Raw genomic sequence first — 26,620 nt, forward strand, 5'->3', positions numbered from 1 at the left:
GGCTGGCAAGTCAGATTTGATATAGAGCGGCCCTGAATTAGCGGGGCCCGCCACTGCTGCCAGGGATGGGCACTGCAAAGAGGCCTCGCTATGTCTCCCCTTAGAAGGGCAGAAGGCAGGCGGTGGCCAGGCCCACTATGGGTGTCAGCATCATCAGGAGGGGCGGCCGGGAGCCTATATAAGGCTGTGCCTCACACTTCTTTTCATCCTTTGTCAATAAAACGGTTTGGCTATGGCCAAAATTTTAACCCACAGACAAGAGTGTTGTGTTGTTATTTTGGTTGGGAACTCTGAGCAGTGCCAGTCCCACCCTTGGGATGGCAAATGGCAATCCCTGGTGGGATTTTCAAAAGAGACATTCAAAGGTGGCATCCAGCACCGTCTCCCAGTTTCATCTGGCATGTGAGTTGTGAAAATTGCTTGAGAAATGAGATTCAGCTCCAGTCTTATGTTTTTATGCTCTTAGTCACATGCAGATTAAAGTAGTTCTTGCACTTTATGTGGTACTGCATTTTTTGAAGACGTTCAGAAACTTCTTAGCATAAAATGCTATGGCCAGACTATGAGCCAGTATCCGACTCCTATCAATAGTCAGGACACACCATTTTAAGCATTTTATGACATTTCTAGAAAACAATGACATACCGTGTTTCCCCGAATATAAGTCAGTGTCTTATATTAATTTTTGCTCCCAAAGATGTGCTATGTCTTATTTTCAGGGAGTGTCTTATTTTTCCTGTGTTCTGTTCGTCGGGCATGCTTCCAAACAAAAACTTTGCTACGTCTTACTTTCGGGGGATGCCTTATATTTCGCACTTCAGCAAAACCTCTACCATGTCTTATTTTTCAGGGATGTCTTATATTAGGGGAAATAGGGTACTTCCAATGCCTATCTAAATGTGTATGGGAACAAATCAAACTTCTGTTTCTCTCATTTTTTTAAAAAAAAAATCTAAAAGTCTTGAGACCATATAGTATAGTGGTTAAGAGTGGCAAACTCTTAACCAGGTTCAGTTCCCCACTCCTCCACATGAAGCATGCTGGGTGACGTTGAGCCAGTCACAGTTCTTTCAGCACTCTCAACCCCACCTACCTCAAAAGGTGCCTGTTGTGGGGGGAAGAAAGGAAGGAGTTCGTAAACTGCTTTGAGATCCCTTAAAATAGAGCGAAGCAAGGTATAAAAAGCAACCCATGTCTTCTGCAATTCCTTGATCAGGAGATTCTTAACTAAGGGCAGTTTATTTGCTTCTATGCACATTTCTTATCTATTGTAGAATTTATGATTGGAGGCCACTGAGGAAGGCAATTTCGCTGAAACATGTTTGGCTTTTTTGTCTGTGTTATTCTGGATTATTCCTGTTTGTTCATTTGTGTTAGCTGTTACTGATATTGCTATATGAATTACCTATTTAATGGTTTTAGTCTGAATAACAACTGTGATATTGTATTTTCCCAGCTGCATTTTTTTAGTCACAAAAATAATCCCCCCCCCCCACCTCCTGATTTTCCTGATCTTTGTTACAATTTGTTTGGGAGAGCAAACAACTAAATGAAACAGCTTTTAGATATATGGGAGTACTATTTACATGTTACACTGACATGGGGTACAAAACCTTTAAAATGTTTGATGCTTAAAATGGGAATAAACAGAATCATGTATCAATTGCATTAATCCCCCACTTCCCCACCTCTCTTTCTGTCCCTCCCCTCAGCTTTCTCACACACAAATACACCTGCACACACGCGCACACACGCGCGCGCACACACACGCACACGCACACGCACACACACTGCTAAGCAGTATTTCAAACAGAGGGCAACAACTAGTGACATGAATGACTTGTTTAAAAACAGAACAAGCTCTGAAGTAAAACGACATCCATAAAAAACAAAAGACACTGAAAATACAATATTTACTACACTTAGAATAATGAAGAATCTCCTGAAACTGTATATGTTGAATGTTTTTAAGATAATGTTTTTAAGATAAGACATTATCTTAACTGCCCTGTGCCAGGCTTAGCTGGGAAAAAGCAGGGTATTAAACAAACAAACAAACAAACAAATGGAAAGAAAGAAAGAAAGAAAGAAAGAAAGAAAGAAAGAAAGAAAGAAAGAAAGAAAGAAAGAAAGAAAGAAAGAAAGAAAGAAAGAAAGAAAGAAAGAATGAATGAATGAATGATATAGCTGGGCAGATTTGTGTTTAAACATGTATAACCACCATTGCTATATCTAGTTTAAAATACGTGGTCATAGTAATCATAACTTAAATGCTGGATCAAGTTGCCTTGCTCTCATTTTCTCTGAACAAAAAGAAAGAGCATAACCAAAGTAGTACCAAGCAGGTAGACAATCCCAGACATGGTTTCAGCTGACAGTAGTAAGAACAGCTGCTCAATCATGGGTGTGAAGTATTTACCTTCACTGAAAGTGTGTGTGTTTTTCAGAGAATGCTAGAAAGGTCCCAGAGCCATAACTGCCATAAACAACAGGAACATGACAAAAATGGAAAAGGAAGTTAACATCAAGGGAAGTTCATACTGGGAGCCTTAAGGCTCAAATAGGAATGAGAAGAAAGATTGGGGGGAGGGAAGTAAAACTGAATAATTTTAACCAATATTCCGAAAAAATAAAGATTCAAGTACTGCTTAAACATTGCACTGATGAAAAGTCCACTTAGAGCAAGAGTATTAACACTAGCTTCTGCTAGACAGAAACATGTTAATTCAACAGGGAAAACCCAGATCACACACATAGGCCCCTTCCGCACACGCATTTCAAACCACTTTCACAACTGTTTGCAAGTGGATTTTGCCATTCCGACCAGCTTTAAAGAGCACTGAAAGCAGTTTGAAAGTGCATTATTCTGCATGTGCGGAATGAGCCATACTTACAGATCTAGAACCTCTTTGAACAGACTGTAGCTAAGCAACATTGACAACAAACAAAAACTAACGATGATGCAAACCCCAAACACAGAGGGAGAAAATGGCTAAATATTACCTGAGCTATGTACTCAGGGAAGTCTGGCCCAAAATAAAGAAAACTTCTACTTTCTAATTCTAAAGAATGTATTTATTGGATGGGATCATCTGCACAGAGGTCTGCATTACACATTTTTATCTGGCCCAGAGAAATGATGTGCCAAGGAGAAGTGCTTTTAGCAGCTAGTATTCTAAAAATCTAACATATTGTCTAATAGAAGAGAAAAAAATTAGGCAGTATGTTATCCCATCAGTTATGCTTTTTTTAAAAAGGACCAATTAAAGGTAATTAACACATCCCATTTGTCAGGTAGCTTTTCTTAAATGAACTCAGACTATCTAAAAAAAACTAGGTTTCTTCTCTACTTCTAATTGATTACTGAAAAAGAGAAACTGTAGGTTTTTAATCTAATGTTACAGTCACAGGAGAAAGGGCAGTAGGATGCCACCTCTCTTGGCCAACTGCATTTATCCAAGTGTTCTTTCAATAAGCACACCTGTCCACTTTTGTCCTTGGTAAAGGAAAAGAAGAATTCTTGTAGCCGCTGCTAAACGGCTGGAAACTGGCAGGAAAAAATGTATTTTGCCAAACCTATTAAAGTGTTCGTGCTCTTCAGTATGCTTGACCATGAAATGTTCGTGACTCAAAGGTAACTTCTGACCTGATGTCATCTCCATCAGATCTGTCCTTTGTTGCATTTTCGCTAGCTATGCAGAGTTGAAGGATACTATTAACCTAGTGAATCCATTCTGAAGGAGAGGAGAGACTTCATGATCATAATCTTCCCTTCTTTCCCAAACAAAGCAGGAATTAAGCAAATCTGAAGGACATGAGTGAATGAACTATATTTTACTTAGCTTTGGGTTCACTACCTGGTATCAACCACTTTGACCCATTTTTGCAAAACTGAAAAGGGCAAAGTATATTGCTGAAGGCCCACGTGAGTGACAACTTTCTGGTTGGTAATTGTAAGTTTGCTCAAAATCTGCACATATTTTTTAAAAAAAAACGATGGCAATTTTACAGGAGACCATCAGTGCAGGTTTTGATCCTTTGGGAGAAGGTATATCAACAGATTATGCAAGTTTACTTACATACTAAATCATCTATATAAGCCCAGTTAAGTATCTTAACATTATGCCTACACACAACATGGCATGTTTGGAAATGGGTTATAGATATTGGAACACTGGAAACTATACATTAAATTCCATATAGCTTGATCTTTTAAGAAATACATAGACAAATTCTGACTCACACAACCTGTTCCATTTGCCATTAGTCCCTCCCTACAAATTACCCACCTGCTCAGCACAATTATTTACATAAGAGTTCTCTCACAGGAAGGAGATTAAACATTGTGTATAACATATTTGATTAACCTAACAAGAGCAGGTCTCTCTTATCTGTAGCAAATATTTAAGACTGTTCCGAAAACCATCTGAACAAGCAGATACAATTCAAATTTAAAACATATATTAGTCTCTTCTCTCCTCATTCTATTACCCTAGCAATTGCCATCCTTTTGCATTTCTAATCATTTTCTCCACTCTTTTCAGGATATCAGTTGCCCTCTAAAGCAACTTATAAATCCCAACAATCCCACTCAAGGCTCACGTGAAAGTGGCATGAGGTTACAATTATGTTGTGCATACTTAGAGCAAACTCAATGGGAGTCTGGTGATGGGACTTCTAGGGAAGGGTACTTGGGTTATTTGTGCACATTCAGCCATAGCAGAGAACAAATACTGCTGTAGAATACCACCTGCTTGATGTAGAGGTTAAGAAGAGCAGATGGACGCTAATCTGGAGAACTGGGTTTGATTTCCTACTCCTCCACATGAGTGGCAGACTCTTATCTGGTAAATTGGATTTGTTTCCGTGCTCCTACACATGATGCCTACTGGGTAACCTTGAGCTAGTCACTGTTCTCAGAACTCTCTCAGCCCCACCTACCTCACAAAGTGTCTGCTGTGGTGAGAGGAAGGGAAAGGAGTTTGTAAGCCACCTTGAGTCTCCTTACAAGACAGAAAGGTGGACAGAAATTATTACCTTATTTATTATGTAGTCAATTTATATCCCATCCTTCCTGACCAAGACTGAGCTCATAAAATAAAATCTTCTTCCTCCTCTTCCTTCTCCTCTTCCTCCCCCTTCTCTTCTTCAGTGTTCATCTCATTCTGGAAGAAGTAAGCCGTGGCTCACAAAAGCTCCCATCCCATTAGAAACCTTATTAGTCTTCAAGGTATTACTAAATCTTGCTCTTTTCTACATCTCAGATGTGTTACAGATATTCCAGTTCAGAAAGAAACACCAGAAGGGAAGCCTCCCCTCCTTCAGCTGGAGATAATGCAACCCACACAAGTAAGCAAGGACTGGGTCCTGCCTCAGATGAATATCTAGGAAAAATGGAGACTGGGGACAAAATCTAGATCTGGCCTCTGGATGGGGCAGGTCTATCTATTATTTCCAACAATGGGTTACTAGTACCTCAGAGGGCTGGTTTACCTTCCATTAAGAAGCAATGGGTAGCCTGGCCTTCACAGAAGTCAGGTCTATAAATTACTTTCACTCATGAGTAGACCAGAACTCCTGCCCCTGGGTCAGTGGGAAGGGCAGGTCAGGAATTGGCCGGCCTGCAAGTGGGAGGTTGCAGGGACTGGCCGGGCTGCAGGCGGGCTTGCCAACATTGCCTTGTGGGGGCCATGCTGATTCTTTCGGGTTGGGGGAGGGTGGGCAGGGGACTTGTTGTTGCTGCCCCATCAGGCTCTACTTCTTCTTTGGAGGGGAGGGTGGGCGGGGGACTGGTGGGCTAGTGCCAGGCCAGGTGGAAGCACACTTTGCTGCCACTCCCTACTGGGATCTGCCTCTTCTTTGGGGTGGGGGTGGGATGAGCAGGGTCATGGTGGGCTGGTGCCAGGCCAGGCAGGAGGGCACTCTGTCACAGTTGCCCTGCCAGGTTCTGCTTGAGTTTTTTGGTGGGGGGGGGAATGTGGGCAGGGGACTTGGTGAGTTGGTGTTGGGCCAGGTAGGAGGGCACCTTGCCACCACTGCCTGTAGGGCCCTGTTTCCTCTGTGGGGGTAGGGGAAGACCCATAGGGTAATGGAACACCAAACCCTGATGGAACACATGGTGACTGGGTACGAGTTAGTCATCGTCAAGTGTTGCAAGCTTAGTGAATCATATCTTAGGATGTCTGTAATTCAGCAAAATGTCTGTAATTCAGCAAAATTCAGCATGTCTGTAATTCAGCAAAATTGTTTCTTCACATACAATTTACAGGGTGAATAGGGCATTAGTATTTTCAGTGTAAATTTTCTTTTATCTTTTCCTAAACATTTATTTTCTACTTCTCCAAAGAATTACAAGACTCTCATGTCTTATTGTCAATATGCATGCAAGATGTTTATATGACTTAGTACTATGGCATCAGGTGTGTATTCTAGTTAATGACTTAATCTAGTGCTCTTATGAAAGTTTTTCCACATCAGAGTGGCAGAATTTGATTCTTATTAATCAATGTCTATTCCCACATTCCTTCACACAGGTTCAAAAAGATCCCTTAGTAATAACTGAAATTTACTGACAGGCAAAATGATTAATACTCACTAATATATCTGCAACAACTATAGCAGCAAAAGCTTTGGAGTGTTTTGTCACCTATTTATGGACTCGTGTATTTTGAGATGTGAAAACAGTTGGCTCCATCCCATCCCATCCCAAGTGTGATATCCACAGAAACTTCACTAAGATGAAAGCTATGGAAAGCATTGCTTTATAAATAGCAGGGTAACAGTCACTTCAAACCTCAACCTTTACAGTGATAAAACAACCAATGGCTTAGATCCAACCACATTTTACACAAGTGAAAAAGGGAGGCCTACAAAAAGATCATACTGGCAATCATGGGATCTCAGGAAAAAAAAGCTATGTGGGGCAGAAACTGAAGCAGGGAGAGGAATCAGATAAAATCGAGTGAAAAAGCTGGCTGGATCCAATCCATTGTTTTAGAACTTAACTGTCTCCATCTACAAAATCTTTAACAGATGAAGTATGGGGGGAATGCCTAAAATATTCACATGTGCTGAAATTTAAAAACTATACACTCCCTCTGTTCCAAACCACCTGGTTTTTCTACTTTCCCCAAAGTGAGTAGGCCAATCTCATAATGTTTCTACTAATAATGTTTTATTTATTTTTCAGTCTTTGGTTCAGTCTCATTGTCTGGCAATCACCAATTCTTGATTTTCCTTTATTATTATCTGTTCAAACATATATATGTAATGGGGGTGGGAGACTTGGTAGTGTGACAGATCCACCTCTGACTAGCAATGTTATCTACATCTTGATTAGAATGCCTAACTTCACTCAGTGACAGTGAGATCTCCTCCAGCTGTATTTGAATAAATTTTAGACCAAACCTCTATACTGGATAACAATTAGAAAAGCCATCTATTCTCTCACGCCTTCCTTTTCATAGCTTCTTGGAAGTGCTAATTACCTGATCCAGTGAAAACATCCTAGGATCTATCCCTTTCACAGACTTTGGCAATTTATGTAAAGTTTTTATGCCAAGAGAGGATCATTGAAACTCCACAATGTATGTAAACTTTCCAATGGCTTATGTTCAGCTGCATTTAAAAATAATAATAATCTCTCCACCCGATAACCTTCAAGAGTCAATGTCCCTACCTCATCCAAACAAGTTGACCTCCCTCCCTTTGACTTAGAAGAAGAAGGGCTATTATTTATACAGGCGGGAGTCCAGCCCTCCCTTTGCTATGACTACCTTGCCCTTCTTATTGCAACGTGAGGAGAATCTTTAGGGCACAGCATTCATCTTTTCCCACCTCCTACCAAGTGACAAGCAGGAGTGCAGCTCTATTCATAATATTCTGCATGTGTCTCTAAACTACATCCAACCAATGTCACAGAACTCAGAAGAAATTCTAAATGAGCTCGACTGTTCACTGAATCTTTCAAAAATCATTTCCAAAGGTAAAACCAGGAATGAGTCCTATCAGTTTTCTAAACAAGATATTAGACAACGTTTGAGAACAGTAGTGAGTACAGTTTTATCCCAGCCTCTTAGTGAACATGGTAAAGGGACCTCATGTAACAGGGCATTCATGCCTAAATTAAGTGACCTGAAAGAAGCCTTCAATGAAAGGAGAATCAAGGTTAAGGGATGTATGAGGGGGACTCTGTGAGATTGTTCAAAGGACTAATAAAAGAACGTATTTACTCATGTTATTGTTTTGCAAAAGAAGTTATTTACATTAAAGACAAAGAATAAACCATTGTAAAATGTGCATGTGTTCAGGCATGGAACTAGGTTCAAGGTATGATAGACTCACCAATCAAAGCAAGAAAGTGTTTGTGTGAGTCAGGCTATAACTAACATATAATTGATCTTGCTACTGTCATTTAATATATTAATATAGTATATTACTGAAGAGTACAGTTCTTGTTCTGTCAAACATAAAGGTCATTTTTGTGCAATCTCACAAGGTGTTTCTTATTCAAGACCTCTTAAAGCAAGCTATAGAACTAGGCCTACAGTTCTTTTGCTAAAAATCTGCCTTACAGATCTCTCATGCCCCATTTCTAAGAATGCTGATCTCAAAGTGGCATACTAGTGTTATACTAGTGTTTAAGAATAGCAGCAGTTCATCCAAGGGCAAGAGGAAATTTGCTTAGGTAACAAGGAAGACATAAGAGACTAGAATTTCAAGTAGTCCAAACAAGGGAGACCAGCGACTAAGAGAAGACAACCAACAGATGTCTGAAGAACCATCTTGGCTTGTCAAGCAGGGTCACCCACAGCATTCTGATGACTGGAGTAACACCTAAGTTTCCCAACTTTTTCTAGCTGGTTTTCTAGCATGTAAATGCAGGGGTGTACTGCCCACAGGGACATATGAAGTCTTATGTCCCCGCGTGGCTGCCATTTGGTCATAGGATTTTTTTAAAAAAATCACCCTCCACTCTAGCCTGGGCTGTTCCCACCCGCCTCCATTTGCCAGTGTGGGCCTGTAAATTCTGCAGCTGGTGGAGGCATGGTTTCCACTGCAAACACCCACGTGCTGGGCTCTGCTGCTGCCTAGGATCCACAGTGTCATGAGTTGGCAGCACACACAGTCTGCCCACCATGCCTGGCCCCTCCTCACTGCCCGGAGCTCCTGGGTGCAGCCTGGCCAACAGGCAGAGGCTGCCTGGGTGCCAGCCACCCCTGGCTGGGCAAGTGCTTTGAGCTGCATGCTTCTCTGGCCAGCGCACTGCAGAAGCTCCAGCATGGAGCTGCTGCCCCGCTCAGCGGGCAGGATGGGGCCAGTGGGCGGGAGTCACCTTGTGGTTGCTGTGTGGCTGGGCATCCCACAGGACAGTGGTGGGGAAGGTGCTCCGGAGGGACTGTGCAGGTCAGGCGGTGAGGAAAGGGGCCAGGCATGGTGAGGGGCCACGTGGCAGAGATGTATCTAGGGAAAATGGAGCCTGAGGGGGGGACTCAGATTTTGCACCAGGCTCCATTTTCCCTAGATATGCCTCTGTGTAAATGTCAAGCAAAAAGTACAGATGTACATAAATATATTTTTGAGTAGCGCTCATAGACATGTTGTACACGCAGAACAGAAGAAACACTGAATGTTTAATGGTTGTACAGTAATGTTACAAATCAGTTTAGATGGGTAAAGCAGTGATAATTATGTCAGCAACACAGAAGTCACTGAGAATATTGCTGTGACCCAGCCAATAGAAATTGTAGGAGCAGGAATAAGATTTTTGCAGTATTTTAATCAGTTGAAGGTGGAGAGTTGGTATTAACAAAGAGGATATTGAAAAGGGTTAACATGACAGGAGAACAGTTAGATTCATGTCCTCGACCTTGGAGACCAACAAGATTTTCAGAGTATATGTTTTTCAAGTCAAAATTCCCTTCCTCAGACATGATGGAAATCTGAGTCTTTTTATTCCAGTCAGAAGGTGGGAAGGTTTTGTAGAGAAACTTGTAAAAGATACAAAGGTGCAATGCAGATTGCAATCAGCTTGATTGGAGCCCATGAGAAATATCTGGCGGAGGAAAATTAGCATCTGTAGTGAGATAAGACTCCCATGTCCCTATTCAGCCTAGGGGAATTCTACTGTTTTGAACTTGTGAATGAACTCAAGTTCAGCAGTCTCACCTGAAATTTCTCCTTGAGGTTTCTTGGTTTGAGGACTGTCACTCGTAGGGCAGCAGTGGAAGGGAATGGAAGATTAAAATGTACTTCCCCAGGTTTTTGAGTTTTGCAGTTTTTCATGTCAGATTTTTGTCCGTTTACTCTTTGCATAGGAACTGACTTTAACTGATGAAGAAAGTAGAGGGGGACTGCTGACATTTGATGGCATATATAACTATGGAAGATGAACAAGTGAATGAATATGAGATGCTAATGCTGGTGTTGTCAGGTCCAGTTACTGTGTTGTCAGGGTGGATATGGGGAACAGAATTGGCATCTTGGTTTGTTGCAGACCTTGGTCCATGTCTATGTTAAGTGAGAAGTTGTTTAAGTTTGGAGGCTGTCTGTGGGCAAGAAAAGGTTTGCTCCTCAATGCCAGTTAGAGTATCATTGTCCAGCACAGGTTTTGTTTGTTAATAATGTGATGAACCAAGTTAAGATGAGAGCTGTGTATGACCACTAGTAATGTTCTGTTGTTGGTTTGTTTGGGCCTATCTTGTAGAAGGTTATCCCTTGGTATTATTCTGGTTTGTTGCTCTATTTCCTTACTACATCAGGTAGGTATTATAATGGTGGGGTATCATTTTGACAAATTGTAAAGCAACATAGCTACCTTTGAAAACTATATTCATGATGGGGGGGTGGGTTAAGAATAGTGGCCTGGGATTGGAGCTTTTCTGAATATGACAATATGACTGAATTACAATGGGATGGCAAGGTCCGTCCCCAGGTGTAACCTATTTAAATTTTCCGCCCCACTGCTCTGAATATATTTACCTCAGTCTGGGCATTTTTTCATAAATAAAATTTGTTCTTCATTTGAAACATAAGTCATCTTGTCTCTATGAGTATTTCATCCTTCAGTTATGAGTCACAGGCTTGGGTTTTATACCTCAGCTCAGGTTCTACCCCTGAATCATTTACATTTTGGTGGGGAACCCTAGATAAGTGGGGTATGTGAGAAACAGAGGGAAAATCCTTGGACTGGTGTCTGGCCTCAGGAAACAATCATATCAATTTAAGCTAAAACAGATTTTAAACACAAAGATATACTTACAGGGTATTTTTTCCCCTTGCATATGTTGAGATATGGCTTTACAGCTAGGTGCTAACCGCATCTCCCCTTATTGCCCTCCTACGCCCCTCCGTTCATTGGAGGGGAGTCTTCCACTGATCCCTGGCCCCAAAGATATCCGGCTGGCTTCTACAAGGACCAGGGCTTTTACAACCCTGGCCCCAACCTCGTGGAATAAACTCCCTAATGAGATCAGGTCCCTGTGGGATTTAAATAAATTTTGCAGGGCTTGTAAGAGCTATTCTGCCAGGGATTTCCATTAAGCCAGCTGGGCTAAGCTCTATCATAGTTGGCCTCCTGTGGGCAAGATTCATCTGGTGCCATTTTCTACTGGTTTGTTGTTTTTATCATACTGTATTTTATTGTATTTATTGAATTCAATTTAATATATTGTTGTTTTAACTGTCTTTATATTCATATGATTGTATGCCGCCCTAAGCTTTGCGGGGAATGGGCGAGGTAGAAATGTGAAAATAAAGAAATAAAAATAGAAATTGTTACTCGGAAATAATTTCAAATGATCACACTGGAGTTTGCTTCCAAGTATATTTAAGATTGCAGAACTCCAGCAGAATGAAACTGATTGCAACATGTAAACTGGTGGCAAATCCTGGGCATCTAGAAGTGTTCTGCTACTGCATCCTCTTTAACTTCTTCAGTGTCACTTAATCACTGGAAATCCAGGCACAATATTTATTTGTTTGTTTGTTTGTTTAACCTATTAATATGCCTGACTGCATATCCTCATGGCTCATTAATTTCTGCAGAGATCACAGGGAAAAAAAATCACCAGAACAGATAGGTGCAATAATCCAGGATTTTATGTTGTATAAGATGCAGAGAACACACACATTAAAAATGCTAATTGAATCTGAATGCCTGCGAGAACTGCAAGGTGACTCGTGCTGGGCACAGTGCTAAAAATGGCTCCTTGCAAATTCTCAGTGCAGATATGTCAGTAAGTCTTGCTTACAACATCTACTGATGTTTCTTACAACACTGACACAGCACATCACCCTGCTCATGCATTTTAATTTTGACCTGCAGATTCACTAGCTGTTGTCTCGCCATTGTAGTAGCACAAACTGACATCAACACCCTTATTAGTATGTGAAATAATTCAGCCTACCACAGCATGGATGCCATAAAACTATCCTGAAAAGATCAGACTTCAGTGATTCCAGATTGCTACAGTGTAACTTACAGCTCCATCCTAAGCAAGGCGGGGGGGGGGGGGGGCCATGAAACTGGCACTGGGTGGTATCGGCACTAATGTATGCTACCGTGGTGCAACGAGCAAAGAGGCTGGCATGAGGAGGGAGACCCAGCATTCAGGGGGAGCCTGGGAGGAGCCACCACACTACACCCCAAGCCACTGGCCTGTACTGAGCTCTGAGATGGCACCATGGTGCATTGAACTATCAGTGCCTATGTGGGGGGGGGGGCGGTCCTTGCCTCCAGGTTATTCAGCCTCTGGCCACCTCAACAAAGGCTTCTGCAATCACTCCAGTATGTACTGTGCCTCTCACTCAAATCAGAGGGGTGGGTTTGGGCAGTTGAGGAGGGACCAAAGGGGGGCAGAGCACACCCTCCTGCTTATGAGGGTTAGGTCTGCCCCTGCCAGGGTGACATATGCTGTCGACCTGCTTCAACTGGATGGCTAGGGCCCCAGCAGTTCAGAGACATCCCACAGGTGGGTTGACAGATAGATGGAGGGCATGAGCACTGCTCTCGTCATTACCTCTTGCTATCTGGAGGTCCTTATGGGGGTAGCATGGGATGTCCAGGAGGGGCAGCTCTGGGCATGGGGAGCTATTGATCTCTCCCAGGCCCTGCAGCCACCACATCCAGAGCCCCTGCCCCTGGCTGCCATTCCTTGGGGCCCACACAGTGGCTGGGGTTGACAGAGGGGGTGAGCCATTGGCCACCAGTGATCGCCCATGGTGCTATACTCCCTCCTCCTTTCCTGCCCCACCCCTCATTTCCATCTCCCTGCCCCATCTCCCCTCCCCATCCTCACCCACTACCCCTTCCTGCCTTCTCAGTTCCATCTCCCCACCCCAATGTGTTTTGATGTTTGCTCTTAGTGATTTCTGAACTTTTCACATTTCATCAAAATTGTAAAAGTTAATCTTCACTGCAACTGATTTTGCAGTCAAATTAGATGGTCCTTTCTACTTTCTTCATTGTTCACTTCTGAAATCACCCTGAATATTTTCCTTCACATAATTTAAGATACCCTGTACCACTACGTTCACTTTCTCACTAAGAAATGCAACAAAGAACCATGATGGAGATAATTTACATACACAGCTTCCATTCTAAAATGATTCAGTGGTCCTAAAGTCCACAGTCAGGACTGCAAGGTAACAGCTTCTATCAGAAGTGTTCCTTAACAGGGAGATGTAGAAAGTAACAATTGCAAACAGGTTAACATCAAAGGAGACATGTAAAACATTATACCAGTGAGTTAAGCACAGCTCTTAATGGAATTACGCTTCAGGTATGTTTCATTATTTAGTAATTCTCTCCAGTTCACAATTAACAGAATTAGTGGCTCTGATGAATATTTAGATCCCCTCGCCTCGTAACAGATGAGTTGGAGGCATCCCCGCTGGATCTCCATTGTAAATCTTACTACACAATTGAGTCTTTGCCCCTATTCTTTATCTGTAAACCAGAGATAAGGCTTTACTATCAGGATTATACAGTCTACATTTTAAATTGAAATTATTTTTGAGGAAAATCATTTTTGTTCACCACACATAGGTCCAGCTCCATGTTCCAGTTTCTCAGTGATCCATTACAAAAAATCCAAATAGCAGGACAGCATAATACCTTTAATGAGAAAAAAAGACTCTGAATGTTGTGGGCTTGCATTTGAGTTTCACAGAACCTTTCTTCATGATGAATTTCAGAAGGGGGGAAAGCAGAGAAGAAGAAAAGGTGTTGGCACAATGCAGGCTCATTTATCATTTGTGGAAGTCCTAAGAGGGTGACACACAAAGTTTTGTGGCACTGATGCCTGATGCATTGTGTCACATAAAACAAAGCCTGAAAAACTGACAGCTCTAGTTGTCTGTGAAGAAATGTGAAATACATAGTCAATTATGACTTGTGTCCACAAATTTTACAGTCACAAATAGCCTGAGGCTTGTGCATGTGTTTTGCTGTCAAGTCACAACTGACCTATAGGGACTCAGCAGAGTTTTCAAGGCAAGTGATATTCAGAGGTAGCTTGCCGTTGCCAGATTCCATGTCACACCCCTGGTATTCCTTGGAGGCCATTCAAATATTTGCCAGAGTCAAGGCTGAGAGTATGTGATGGGTCCAGGGTCACCCAGCAAGTTTCCATGGCAGAGTGGGGATCAGAACCTGGGTTTCCCAGATCCTAGTCCATTGTTTGACTTAGAAAATCTGGTCCTTCGTGCTGAAAATCCAGATTTAAAGGGTTGGATTCCACAAAGAAAAATTCAGCACAGTCCAGCTCCATTGACATGATACCCTCATCTCCTCCTGTACACACAGCACCAGGACCATTATTCAGAATTACAGAATCATGAGCGATAGCCAGTAAAATGCTTAACATAATCAGTGAGCCCAGGAGCAAGACTTCGTGGCCGGGGCCTCTTGCATTTTCTCATCTCTGACAGGAGTGGAATATGGTCTATCTGTTACAGTTGAGGTTCTGGATTATTTACATGGTGTTGGCTCCCTTAAGCAACAGACTCTAGTGGACTGCAAAGGCTATAAATTTCCATCATAATCATTTTGGTGTTGCCATGTACAATCTGGTCCCTTTTTCAGAGAGACAGTTTATCACAATCATAAACAGGTTTAGAGCAAGGGCCATGCAGATAGTAAATACCAAGGAATCGAAGAGCTGACACAGCTTGGGAAACAGTGACTCAGCCACACTCTGTCTACCTGAAATTTGGCTTGGAATGGATTAATCCCTTTCCTCTACTTATAAATGAAAGAGTTTCAATTATCACCAGTATATTCAAAAAAATGAATGTGCATACTGTTTAGCATAAAACACCATACATGTGCATACTTAAATTCCATCAAAGATGACATGGAACTGGCTAAAGTATGAACATCCTAGCTTAATTAGTCTGTAGTAGGGGTGTGAATTCTTTGTGTGTTTTTTTGGTGCGGGGAGGTCTCCTGAATAAAAGGGTGAGCTGAAAAGTGAGCTGAAAAGTGGATGAGCTGAAAAGTGCATCCTGAATAATGCTGGAGAATGTCTCTTCCTTCCTCCCTCTCCCCCCACTTACCTGGCAGCCAGTCAACCATCACCTGTGTCTACATGTATGGCTCAAAGGTGGTGGGCAGCTCTGCACTACCAGCTGCTGCCACTTGGCACCAAATGGACCTTGGAGGCAGAGGGCCATGCAGAGCTTCACACTGAGTTCAGTCTAGAGTGCAGCTCTGTGCTGCTGCTGCTGCCTCCAAGCCTCCACACAGGGCTCAGAGGTAGCAGCTTATGCAGAGCTGCAAGTTGGGCTTGGCCCAGGTGGCCTAACATGCAACTCTGCACCACTGGCCACCTCTGGCTTTCCTGTGGGACTTGGAGGTGACATGCAGCTCTGCACTGACTGCTGCCTCCAGCCTCCCCATGGGGCTCAGGGGCAACTCATCACCAGCTGCCATCTTCAGCTTCCAGATAGGCCTTGGTGGTGGTCACTTTGACTCATTTGGAAAAGGTAAGCGACGGGGGACTGGGAAAGTGTGGTGAAGGCGGAAAAATATATATTTGGGTCTAATTGATCTAATTTTTTTCAGGAATCCAGATATTTCCAATATGAAATTTGAGATGAGATCCTTCTTGTCCCTCTTTCCAGTGGGAAAGTTGGCTTCCATATGTGTTCTACTGGTGCCAGAGTACAGCGGCTCTGCTCAGAATTGCCCAGTTTTTCCCTTGCTACTTCCCCTCCTCTTTCTTTCTCTCTCCATCTGACAGCACTATCTCTCTCCCTCTCTCACAGAGCAGAGAGAAAGGAGTCAAGGGGCAGGGGCAGAGACCAGAAGAAGTGGAAACCCTGAAGCAAGGGAAAATATCAGGGTTTTCTCGCTTTCAGGAACCAAGGGGCTTCCAGGATGTATGACACCATAAGTGTGAGCATGTCTGCAATGAAAACTCTGCCATGAAGGAAACGTACCTTCACTGTACAGCAGAGCATCAGTCAATAATCAGCCTTATGATTCCATCCTCAGAGGGCACAAAGACTGTGGGATCTTCCTTGCTTTGTCCTACCAGCTGGAGTCATTTCTGATCCTGGAAAGTTTATTCCCAGGGTAGAGGGACTGGCAGGTATTAACAACTACATTGGTGCTAGGCCTGTATTGGGATGGGGGTGAAGTCACTTCTTTTCTCTTCTGTAAACACAGCTCTACCCACACAAAAGGCAAAAAGGGTTATCACATTCTTTTTCCCCTTCTCACTACAGCTGCCTAACTGATGAAGATATTAATACTCATAGGTCCCTCAAACCTGGGAATAAATTTTTCTTGGGGCTGAAAATGGTTCTGGGGTGAAAAAGATCCTGGACTTTCAGTGTTTTCCATTGGTGACTCATAGTATCCACACCTGTATTTTAAATGCCCCACAGTTACCAAATCTTTTCAATTCAAAATATAGTTTTTCTATGTTGAATTAAAAACACTGGGAGGGGCCATATTGAATACAATTGCACTGTATCATTACAGGGGAAGGTTGGACAGGACGTTTGGCAATAGGATTTCAATTTGCTTATACTGCATAACAAGGATGAAACAGACATGTAGGAAAATAGCATATTGACTTTCCTCGAATACAGACACCCTGAAGTGTACTTTTGTCTCCAATTACATATTATAACCTTATAAGTTCATAGTGTTTTTATAAACAAAATCTACTGAAATCCAGGATAGCCAAACAAAACAATAAAGGACAATCCTATGCAAATATCACCTACTGCCAAACACATGGGAAGGAAGGATTGGATGAGATTTTTGCTTGAGACAGGCTTTTCTAACAGACCAAAGTCCAAATCCCCAAACCATATTTCATTCTTGGTGTCTCTGTCCAATTCTTGTTTCTTAAAGACAATGAGGTGCCAGCAAGTGAAAACACTCCTTCTTCCCTGGGGCACATATGGCTGTCTGTGGCCAGACACAGATAAAAACAAAGCCTCCACCGGCACTACCCATATCTGAAGCAAATGTTAACTCAAAGAACAGTGCAGAATATGCATGACTCTCTCTACAGTGGGACCAAACTTAAAAGATCCTACAATGCAGAAAACTGGAGTTTACCTGTCTTTCTGACATCACATAGAGGTAATTATGATCTGTGGAAAAGGCCATGTCACGAAGGATAGGACTCCCGTCCTTGAAAACTGGCACCGTTTCATACTGAATACCACCATGGGGAGGCCCATCTGCTCGGATCTGGAAGAAAGGCAGACATATTAGAGGTCATTAACTGTAAGAGAAAACAGAAGCAAATATTAACAGAGTATATGTTAGAAATTAATTTAAGATCAGTTTGATATCCAGCATATCAGGAAGAATCCTGATGAAAAAAAAGTTATGAATAGACACATGAAGGCTGTGGGGAGGGGGAAAACTGTTGTTTTTCCCTGGAAACTCTCCCTCCTCATTTTTGAGGAACACTGACAACAATACTACTGTGAAATATTTTCTCCCTTGAAATGAGTGAGATGCTGTATTGAGCATTATATATATATACATAAATAATAATCCTTTGTTTACTATAAACATACTTTCAAGGATATTTTGTTGCTTAAATATGACTAACATTGTCTATCATTAATGAATGTGTTATAATGTTTATGATGATAATACAACATTTTCAATGATACAAAGTTTAAGCTGATATCCAAACATGCTGCTAGTCCTGTTCTGACTGTATAGGACTCTTTTGACTGTATAGTGCTTTCTCCCACCTGCCCATTCTTTCTCTCTGTTATGGGCTATATTCACAGTGAAAATGGCATTATCAATCAATTGACCCTACCAACAGGAAAAATAAGGATGTCCAACTTGGGCAGATCTGGGAACTATTCAGGAAGCAAATTATCAGTGATTTAATTCTTTATTATATCATGAGGAATGCCATTTTATTCTCTGCTTCAGGCACCACAACCTCTGAACTGGAGTCTAAAATCAAATAAAATGATTGAATATTTTTATCTGATATGGACATTCATTGCTTCATAATGTCTGAGAATTCTTGTGCGCATACACATAGATGCGCACACGCACGCTTGCACACACAAAGCAAGAACCTAGGCGGATAAATGAGGTGGATATTTGGCTGATTCCATATGAAGGCCTCCTAGACTGTATTGGTGATATTTTAGGCTTGATTATGCAAATCTCTCCCCCTGCAGAAACACTGCTCAGATTGTAAGAGACCTCACTGCTCACAGTGGGAAACACAACTGCTTGAACACATCCCAGTCTCTTTCCAAACGTTAATAATTGATGGCCTTGGGGAAGAGAAGGGGAGGGATAAAAAAACAATTTACATTGTATTTTCCCCATCAGGATTTGCATATTTGAATAGCCATTTGATTACAACATGGTGTCTACATAACACCACGCTGCAAATATTGGCAACCATCAGGCTGAGAGATTAGACCAGTCATGTGAACCAAAGGCTCAAGAAAGCTGTCTGATGTCCCAGTGGCACTCAGGGTCAGAGATGCTGTGACTTGCTGGCCATAAAACTACTGTGGATGAAGGGATACTTGAAAGCACATGCATGCGCTGTCATGGCAGGAAGATGGGTTTGGTGGAGGGTTTAATGGGGGGGGAAAAGCTCCTGTCACAAAGGAGCCATTTGCTACATGCAGCCTCATGCCTGGCTGTCACAGGCCATCCCATCTTGCTGCTCAGTCACACAATTTCTGATTCTTGCATTTGGCATGAAAACTTGAGAAGGAAATATTAGAGAAGGTGGCATTTCCCGGGGATGAAGAGGAGATGCAGATAATCAGAATAATGCACCCACAACTCACTTTCCTGATTGGCAAGAAATACAAAATGATGTTTGTTTGTTTTAAAACATAGATGTGACTAGATGAAACAGAAAACATGTATTTTTCACCACACAACAAGAGGAGCCATGCTCATTCTATATCTGCCCCCCCCCCCCCCCATGCATTCCCTCTCAGTCTGTAACTTTCAGGAAAGCAGGCTGCTCTGTCCCCAAGCCCTGCATACACACTCTCAGCAACAGCCCCCTTCACTGCTCATCATTAAACCAGCTGTTTAAGCTGTTGCCAAGACAACAGACTATAAAGTCTTTCCATTAAAATGTCTGATTGTAATTTAATTAATCCTCACAGGCCAGCTGGCAATGGGTTGCTGGGTCCGGGATAGCGGCATTTCTTCATGAAGTTACAGTTAGGACACTTTCGTTATTTCTCTTCCTTGAACAAATAACCCAGAATCCCCAGTATATACTTCCATGCAGTTTGGAAGAGGTGCTCCCAGTTCTCTGTTACGATCTGTTAAAATCAGACTTTCATCTTTCACTGTATTATATACAGCACCTGGTACATAACTGGCTTGTAACAAGTAGTTTTGATGAACAACCACATTCCTGTCTATTATTCCATGACCTTCTGAAGGTCAGGGAATCTCCATAAGGTTCTGACCACACCTGGAATATAGGTAGTTCTGAGAAGGGTTAGCAAAGTCAGAGATGCTGTGACTTGTATCTTATATCTAGCTGCTATCGTATCTAGCTTCTAGCTCCCCTGGCACCATTTTTATATATAACTTTTATATTTCTTTCCTATCAAAATGTAATAGTATATCAGATCAAATGTCCATTTTTCTTTGATGCTGGAGAGGCTGCTTAGGCACACTTTTATTCAGTGTATGGAGGGATAACTCACAGGTTTCCTCAGTTTCTGTGCCTGGCCTCCCTTTGCTGATTCAAGGGCTGGGAAGGTGCAGCAACAGTGACAGGGAGCATTTGCTCCTCCTCTGCTGCGTTTTTTATTGCTGCCTTACAGTCAGTGCTGAATTTAGATGAAGAGAGGATGGTGGTGAACCTTTGGCATGGGTGCTAGAGGTGGCACTCAGAGCCTTCTCTGTGGGCACATGAAAACAGAGTCACCCCCCCCCCCCCCCCCCACACACACACACACACATCTTGGCTGGCCTGGGTCGCTGGGCTCGATTATTAGCATTAAACCTAAGACCTAGTTTTGGGGAAACCTACGTCAATGTAGGTAACCCTGTTAGAGTAAGCTGTTAAACCCCATTGATTTTCATGTGAAGAACTAAAGTGCGATCCTTTACCTGGGAGTAAGCTTGGTCACTGGCAATGGGGCTTGTTTCTGAGTAAACCCTCCCAGGGTTGTGATTCACCCATTGGAAGAGTTGCATGGTTGCTTCAAAGCAAAGCCACCGACTATCACCAAGCTTACTCCCAAGTAACACATGCCTCGGAGCCAGCCATTTTTTCTAAACTAAACCTCAATATTCAGGTTAAATTTCCGTGTTGGCTTTGGGTTGCAATTTGGGCACTCAGTCTTGAAAAAGTTTGCTATCACTGCCTAGGCTATTCCACTTGTGAGCCCCCTCCCAATCCCCCATCCTCATGTCTAGAGGAAAATGGAAGAGTGTTTTAAACAAAACTGAGGAAAGCCGAGGATGATGGTGAGTATTTAAAATCCAGCAGTTCATAATTACTCCTCTAAAGATGCTATTGTTAAATACCATAGTGATTGAAAAAAATGCATAAATGTTAAAATTAACACTGAAAAACTTTTCCCATGACTGAACTTTGTAAACATTTTGTGGAATAAGCAGGAATTTGTCAAAAATGTAATACACCTTGGTTGGAGGCCCCCTAGATTTTGAGACCCTATACTTCAGCCTCCCAAGGCCACAGGTAAATCCAGCACTGCTTACAGCATTAAATTTATTACCTCTGCTACTTGAAAAGGAGGCACAGTTTGTGTGTGTGTGTGTGTGTGTGCGTGTGTGTGTGTGTGTGTGTGTGCGCACGCGTGTGTGTGAGAAGTGCCATCAAATCACAATCAACCTAAGGCAACCCTATAGGATTTTCAAAGCAAGAGAAAAACAAAGGTTGTTTGCCATTGCTTTCCTTTGTGTAGCAACCCTGGTAGTCCTTATTGGTCTCCTATCTAAGTACTAACCAAGGCTGACCCTACTTCGCTTCTGAAATCTGATGGAATCAGGCTAGCCTAGGCCAATCAGGTCAGGGCAAATAAATAGCTACTGATCTGAACCGCAGCACAGAATATATGTTCACTGACACAGGACAAGTAAGTTACAGGGGCTAAGGCTCTCCAAGTTATCTGATTGCAGATGTCTTCTTTAATTAACTTGGTTACAAGGTCACTCCACTAACCATTTATCAGATTCTAATAGAATCTGAAAGAACTGAGCCACTTAACAAGTGCTCTGTTAAAACCTGACCACATTGCATGGAAAAAGACATAACTTTGGAAGGTAGAAAGCTGTAGAACAGCGCAAGCTAAAAGGATAGAGAAGAAGTCCTGCCCTGGGACTCAGCTGTGATGCTGATCAGTCTCCTGGGATGGAAGGAGCTTGTTTCCTCACTGTTGATGTGTGTTTGCAAATATAGCTTGAAAAGAGCCTAACAACATAATCTGCAAATCCAAATATCAGTGCCAGCTCAGAGCATTCAAGGCCAGCAAAACAGTTGCACGTGACCAAGCAGAATGCGTTCTGATTTGAAAATTTTTAGTTCTTCAAAGGCATCATGGAGATTTGTCTGGCTAATACCCCTACAATGCCGACTGCAGGCATAAGCTCTACATTATCTTAAGAGATTAGCAAAATACCATATTGTGTCACATATATGTTGCATAGTAGCACCCTGGTGATAGTGTCTGATCCATTCAAGGCTCTGATACAACACAGAAGCTCCCATTTGCTTATTGTACCAATTCTTCTACTCAGTATTTTACTCACCATCACAACTGTCATTGTAACTAAGCTATGATGGGTCTGCATCTCCTTCTCGTTTCTCTCCGCAGGCTCTCATTAAAGGATGTTAAAGACTCTTTGTGGGAACTTTCCATGATTAAATTACCTGTCTTTTTTCATTATGAATTCTTCAGTGCGACAAAATCTCATGACAAAGTGTTTGGTGCCAGAAAAATAGCTGAATAAGTCCTTGCATACCAAATATCATGCTCTGAAACGGCAAGATCTACTTTTGTTAACTCCACATGATTCTTTTTCACAGGTTCCAAAGTGGAGGGGGAATGGTACATAGATTTAGCAACCCCCTTGCATCTTAAAAAGCTGAACTTCTGTCTTCAATGACTTTCAACGTATGCTGTTCAATTCAGCAGCTGCAAATATTCAGCAGCTTCAACTTGCGGGTAGACTCCAGCCCAAAGTTTAATTGATAAAGCTCATTGTATATGTGTTAAGGTTTTCTGGAAATAACTTCCTTTCCTACTGGAGCCTCCCTAGGTGAGAAAGAGTAGTCATCCATCAAACCGTTGTTCTATCATTCACAAGCAAGTTTGGCTTGAAATTACTTTTGTTTCTTATTCTCTCTCTCTCTCCCGATAAAAAAGACATACTTACTAGCCAATCAAAAATATTGATTCACCTAAAATGCATTTTTTTCTCTCACTCTCTCTTTCATCAGTGGGGGGATGTGGTTGTGTTAATTCCCAGCAAAATCTAGAAAAAGCCTATAATGCTCTCATTGGTCTTTTCTGCACAGCACAAATAACATTATAAAAAGTGTTTTGGGGAGGAACTCCGCACAGCATTCTCCCCCAAAACATGTTTAGATCGAGGTTTTTTTTCCTCCCAACTTCTTTTTTTCTAAAATTACTAAACTAGCAATTTTCTTTCTCCAGGATGGGTTGAGGATTCTTTCCCTAATACCGTGCAGAGAACATCCCAGCATTTCTTCCCCATCCAACGTAAATCTTTTTATTTTCATTTCCCCCCACCAACAATTTGCTGCTTGCCTATTCTGTTGCCCCCACCATTTTGTGAAGATCTCCCGAGACATTTGCTTTGCAGACATTGCAGCTACCTCAGCCTGCCTTTGTACTGAATAAAGCACCAAATTGAACTCAGCTCTTCCTGTCAATTTCATCAATATATAGTTTTGTCTTTTTTAATTTTAGAGGGCTTGTCTTCGAAGCTTCACAGACTCAATATGAAAACTGGCTTGAATTCTCAAAAAAAATTTTAAAAGGCAAAACAATATACTGCTTAAATTAGCAAGAATTGCTGAGTTCAGTCATGTACTTTATGTAGTAAAAAGGCAGGCAACTGTGAGCAAATGTCCCAGGCATCATAAGCATGATGAAGTCACTTCAATGGAAAACCTGGAAATGACAGCAGTGGCTCTAGGAATTACGGAAAGGCTATGGTTTTACCACAGAGTTTCAGGCGATTCCTAGAGCTACCGCTGCTGCTTCTGTTTCCTCTGGTGGTGATATCATCATACTTGTGACACTGGTGAGATTTAAAAAAAAATTCCCATGCCACTTCTTGGAGCTGTGGCAGGCAACAGGAGCTCAAGGTAGATGATGCTTCACTCTGATCAGGGGTTTGCCAGCCCTATCTTGAACATGTATCATTGGAAATTTTACTGTGATGTAGCTCCATGTCACTCTCTAGCAAGCACAGTTTCTAAGAATCTAAGCAATACCTTGAAAACCTTATGGGGTCACCATAAGTAAGCTATGTCTTGTCTGCAGAAAGAAAAAGAGAGAGAGAGAGAGAGAGAGAGAGAGAGAGAGAGAGAGAGAGAGAGAGAGAGAGAGAGAGAGAGCATTGCTGTAAAAGACCAAAAGTCTGTCAAGTCTAGCATTCTGTATTCCACACTAGCTAGTCAGATATATCTAGAAAGCCCACAAACAGGCTGACGAAGCAACAGTCCTCCTCTGCCATTACTCCTTCCCATAAAAAACAATGTATTCAGTACAATGCTTCCTCTTAACCTGGAGGCTCTTGTGGCAAGTAATCAGTGCCAGTTGCATCCTCCATGGATTTGTCTAATTACCTTACCAAAGTGATCAAAGTTTGTGGCCTTCATTATGTTGTGTGGCATTTAACAGAATAAACTAATAGCAAGTTACATGATGAAGTTCTTTCCGTTGTCTCGGTTGCATCTGCTGATTTATTTATAATAGGAAAGGACAGGAGTGCCCAAATTCACTTATAGAAGAGAGGAGAAAAAAACGCACTAATGATTCCACAGGATAATAACTGTGACATAAACACAGAAGTCTGAGACCATACTTAACCTTATCCCATTCTGTCTATACAGATATGGAGCTTTACAAAGTACAGGAATCTGATCTCTTCGGAGTCTACTTGTGACAATTTAACTTAAGTTTCCTTCTCTGCTACTAATCAGCATCCACTAATGGTGCTATGTAGACAGTATCACAAAGATAGCAATAACATCCTACCACATCAATGGTTGGAACTCAGGCCGTTTCCGCATGGCCACGATCGGGGGGTGCGTTGGCGTACATGACACGAACGGTCCCGGTAGAGGTGGGGAACACGGCACAGCCTGCGCGGAGGCTGCACCGTCACCCAAATGCCTTCCCTTCCCTCCGACCTTCCGGCGCGTCGCCCAGGCCAGGGGACATGCCTCCCTGCCCTGCGCGACAGCTCTGGAGTCTCAGGGCAGGGGGGCGTGTCCCCAGGCCTGGGTGACGCGCCGGCAGGTCGGCGGGAAGATAAGGCATTCGGGAAAGGGAGGGAATGGCGCCTTCCAGCCGCTTCCGTTCGTGCGACAGCGTTTGGAAACCTCTGTTTCTGAAAAACCTCGCCCAGGGAGCGAGGTTCAGAAAAAGTGGCTTTGCACCGCTCGGGGGTTGCGAGGCCACTGCTGCTGCGATGCAGCAGCAGTGGCCATGTGAATCCCTCCCCAGGGACTCTGTTTTTAGCGTCCCTGGGTCGCTGTATTCCTCTCGTACGGAAACAGCCTCAGTTTCTCCACCTCATCCAGTGTTCTGGTACATTAAGAAGCAATAGCAATATGATTTAATACCCTGTCTTCTGTGTGGGAAATATCTTCTTTGAAATTAAAGTGAAATATTAATCCTATTAAGCATGTTCCCCTTAAATCATAGATATGTGTATGAGGAAATTAATAACAACTCTTTACATGCATATTCAATTCAAATCAGTGTATCCAATTAACTGTTTTACCTGGAGGCCCCTGTATCTCAGTATCTCAGTCACATTTCCACAATTTAGTCCTAAATTATAGTGGTATGAATCCATTCTTAGCGTACATCATCTCCACTGGTTACTGCAAGGGCATCACTGAGTGGATTCATTTCTGAAAGGTCATTAATAGGTCATTCATGAACCACTCTCTGATAATCTACTGTATGTGAAAGGTGGAAAAAGAGCATTTAAAAAGACTACAATGTGTAGCCAAGAAGCAAAAGGAAATTCATAAACTCAGAAGTTGACCATGTGTCAGACCTCAGGTCCGGAAATAATAGAAACTGTAGAAATGGGAGGTTCTTTTTAAAAAATCCTGGGGTGAGCCTGCTAGAGCTTGCTACCATGCAAAAACCAATCAGGAGAAGATCCAGTTTATTTTTCCCGCCCAGCCACCTGATCTCCCCGCCTGATGTCCATTCAAGCAGCCACTCAAAAACAACAGCCAATCAGAATGTGGGACACCAGGCTTAAGAGGCTTCCATCTTGCAGCTGCTACTCAAAAACAACAGCCACTCAGAATGTGGGACACTGGCCCAGCTACGCCTCTGGGGATTGGACTTGATAGCCCTTGTGGTCTCTTCCAACTCTATGGCCCTTTCTGCACAGGCGAAATACAGCAGCCCAGGGATGGCAAAAACGCTGTCCCTGGGCTGCCATTTGCACAGGAGGCACTGCTGCATTGCAGCAGCACTGTCCTGGCTGTCCGCAAGCGGCGTGAAGGTGCCGCTTTAAACCTTGCTCAACGAGCGAGGTTGTTGCAAAGCGGCATCCTCCTGTCAGAATACGTCGCTTTCCCCATCGCCTACACTGACCTTCATGTCCAGCATCGCTCTGGAGGGCTGCAGAGACCCACCCACGCTGGAGGGATGCAGAGACCCACCCACGCTGGAGGTCGGAGGGCAACATGCTCCTGCAGCCCCCCAGAGCGACGCTGGACATGAAGGTCAGTGGAGGGGGCTGACCAAGAGGTGGCTCCATGCGGAGCCGCCTCTCCGGCTGGGGGGGAAGTGGGGACCGCTCGCACGTCCCTGAGCCTCCACTGGTATAAATTATGCCAGTGGAGGCTTGTTTCTGCGCGTGTGCGGAAAGGGCCTATGA

The 26,620-nt window shown here is 42.8% G+C and overlaps 1 protein-coding gene across 3 annotated transcripts in view; it reads right to left on the reverse strand.

Annotated features, from left to right (window-relative positions):
* Positions 1–26,620, reverse strand: part of PLXNA2 (plexin A2) — a 533,025-nt gene that overhangs the window by 284,850 nt on the left and 221,555 nt on the right. For all 3 annotated transcript variants that reach the window (XM_048496018.1, XM_048496021.1, XM_048496020.1), the window contains exon 4: positions 17,579–17,713. In XM_048496018.1, coding sequence (XP_048351975.1) covers positions 17,579–17,713 — 135 coding nt within the window. The remainder of the gene's footprint in view (positions 1–17,578; positions 17,714–26,620) is intronic.

The sequence above is a fragment of the Sphaerodactylus townsendi genome, linkage group LG05 (genome assembly GCF_021028975.2).
Source record: "Sphaerodactylus townsendi isolate TG3544 linkage group LG05, MPM_Stown_v2.3, whole genome shotgun sequence".
Classification (NCBI taxonomy): Eukaryota; Metazoa; Chordata; class Lepidosauria; order Squamata; family Sphaerodactylidae; genus Sphaerodactylus; species Sphaerodactylus townsendi.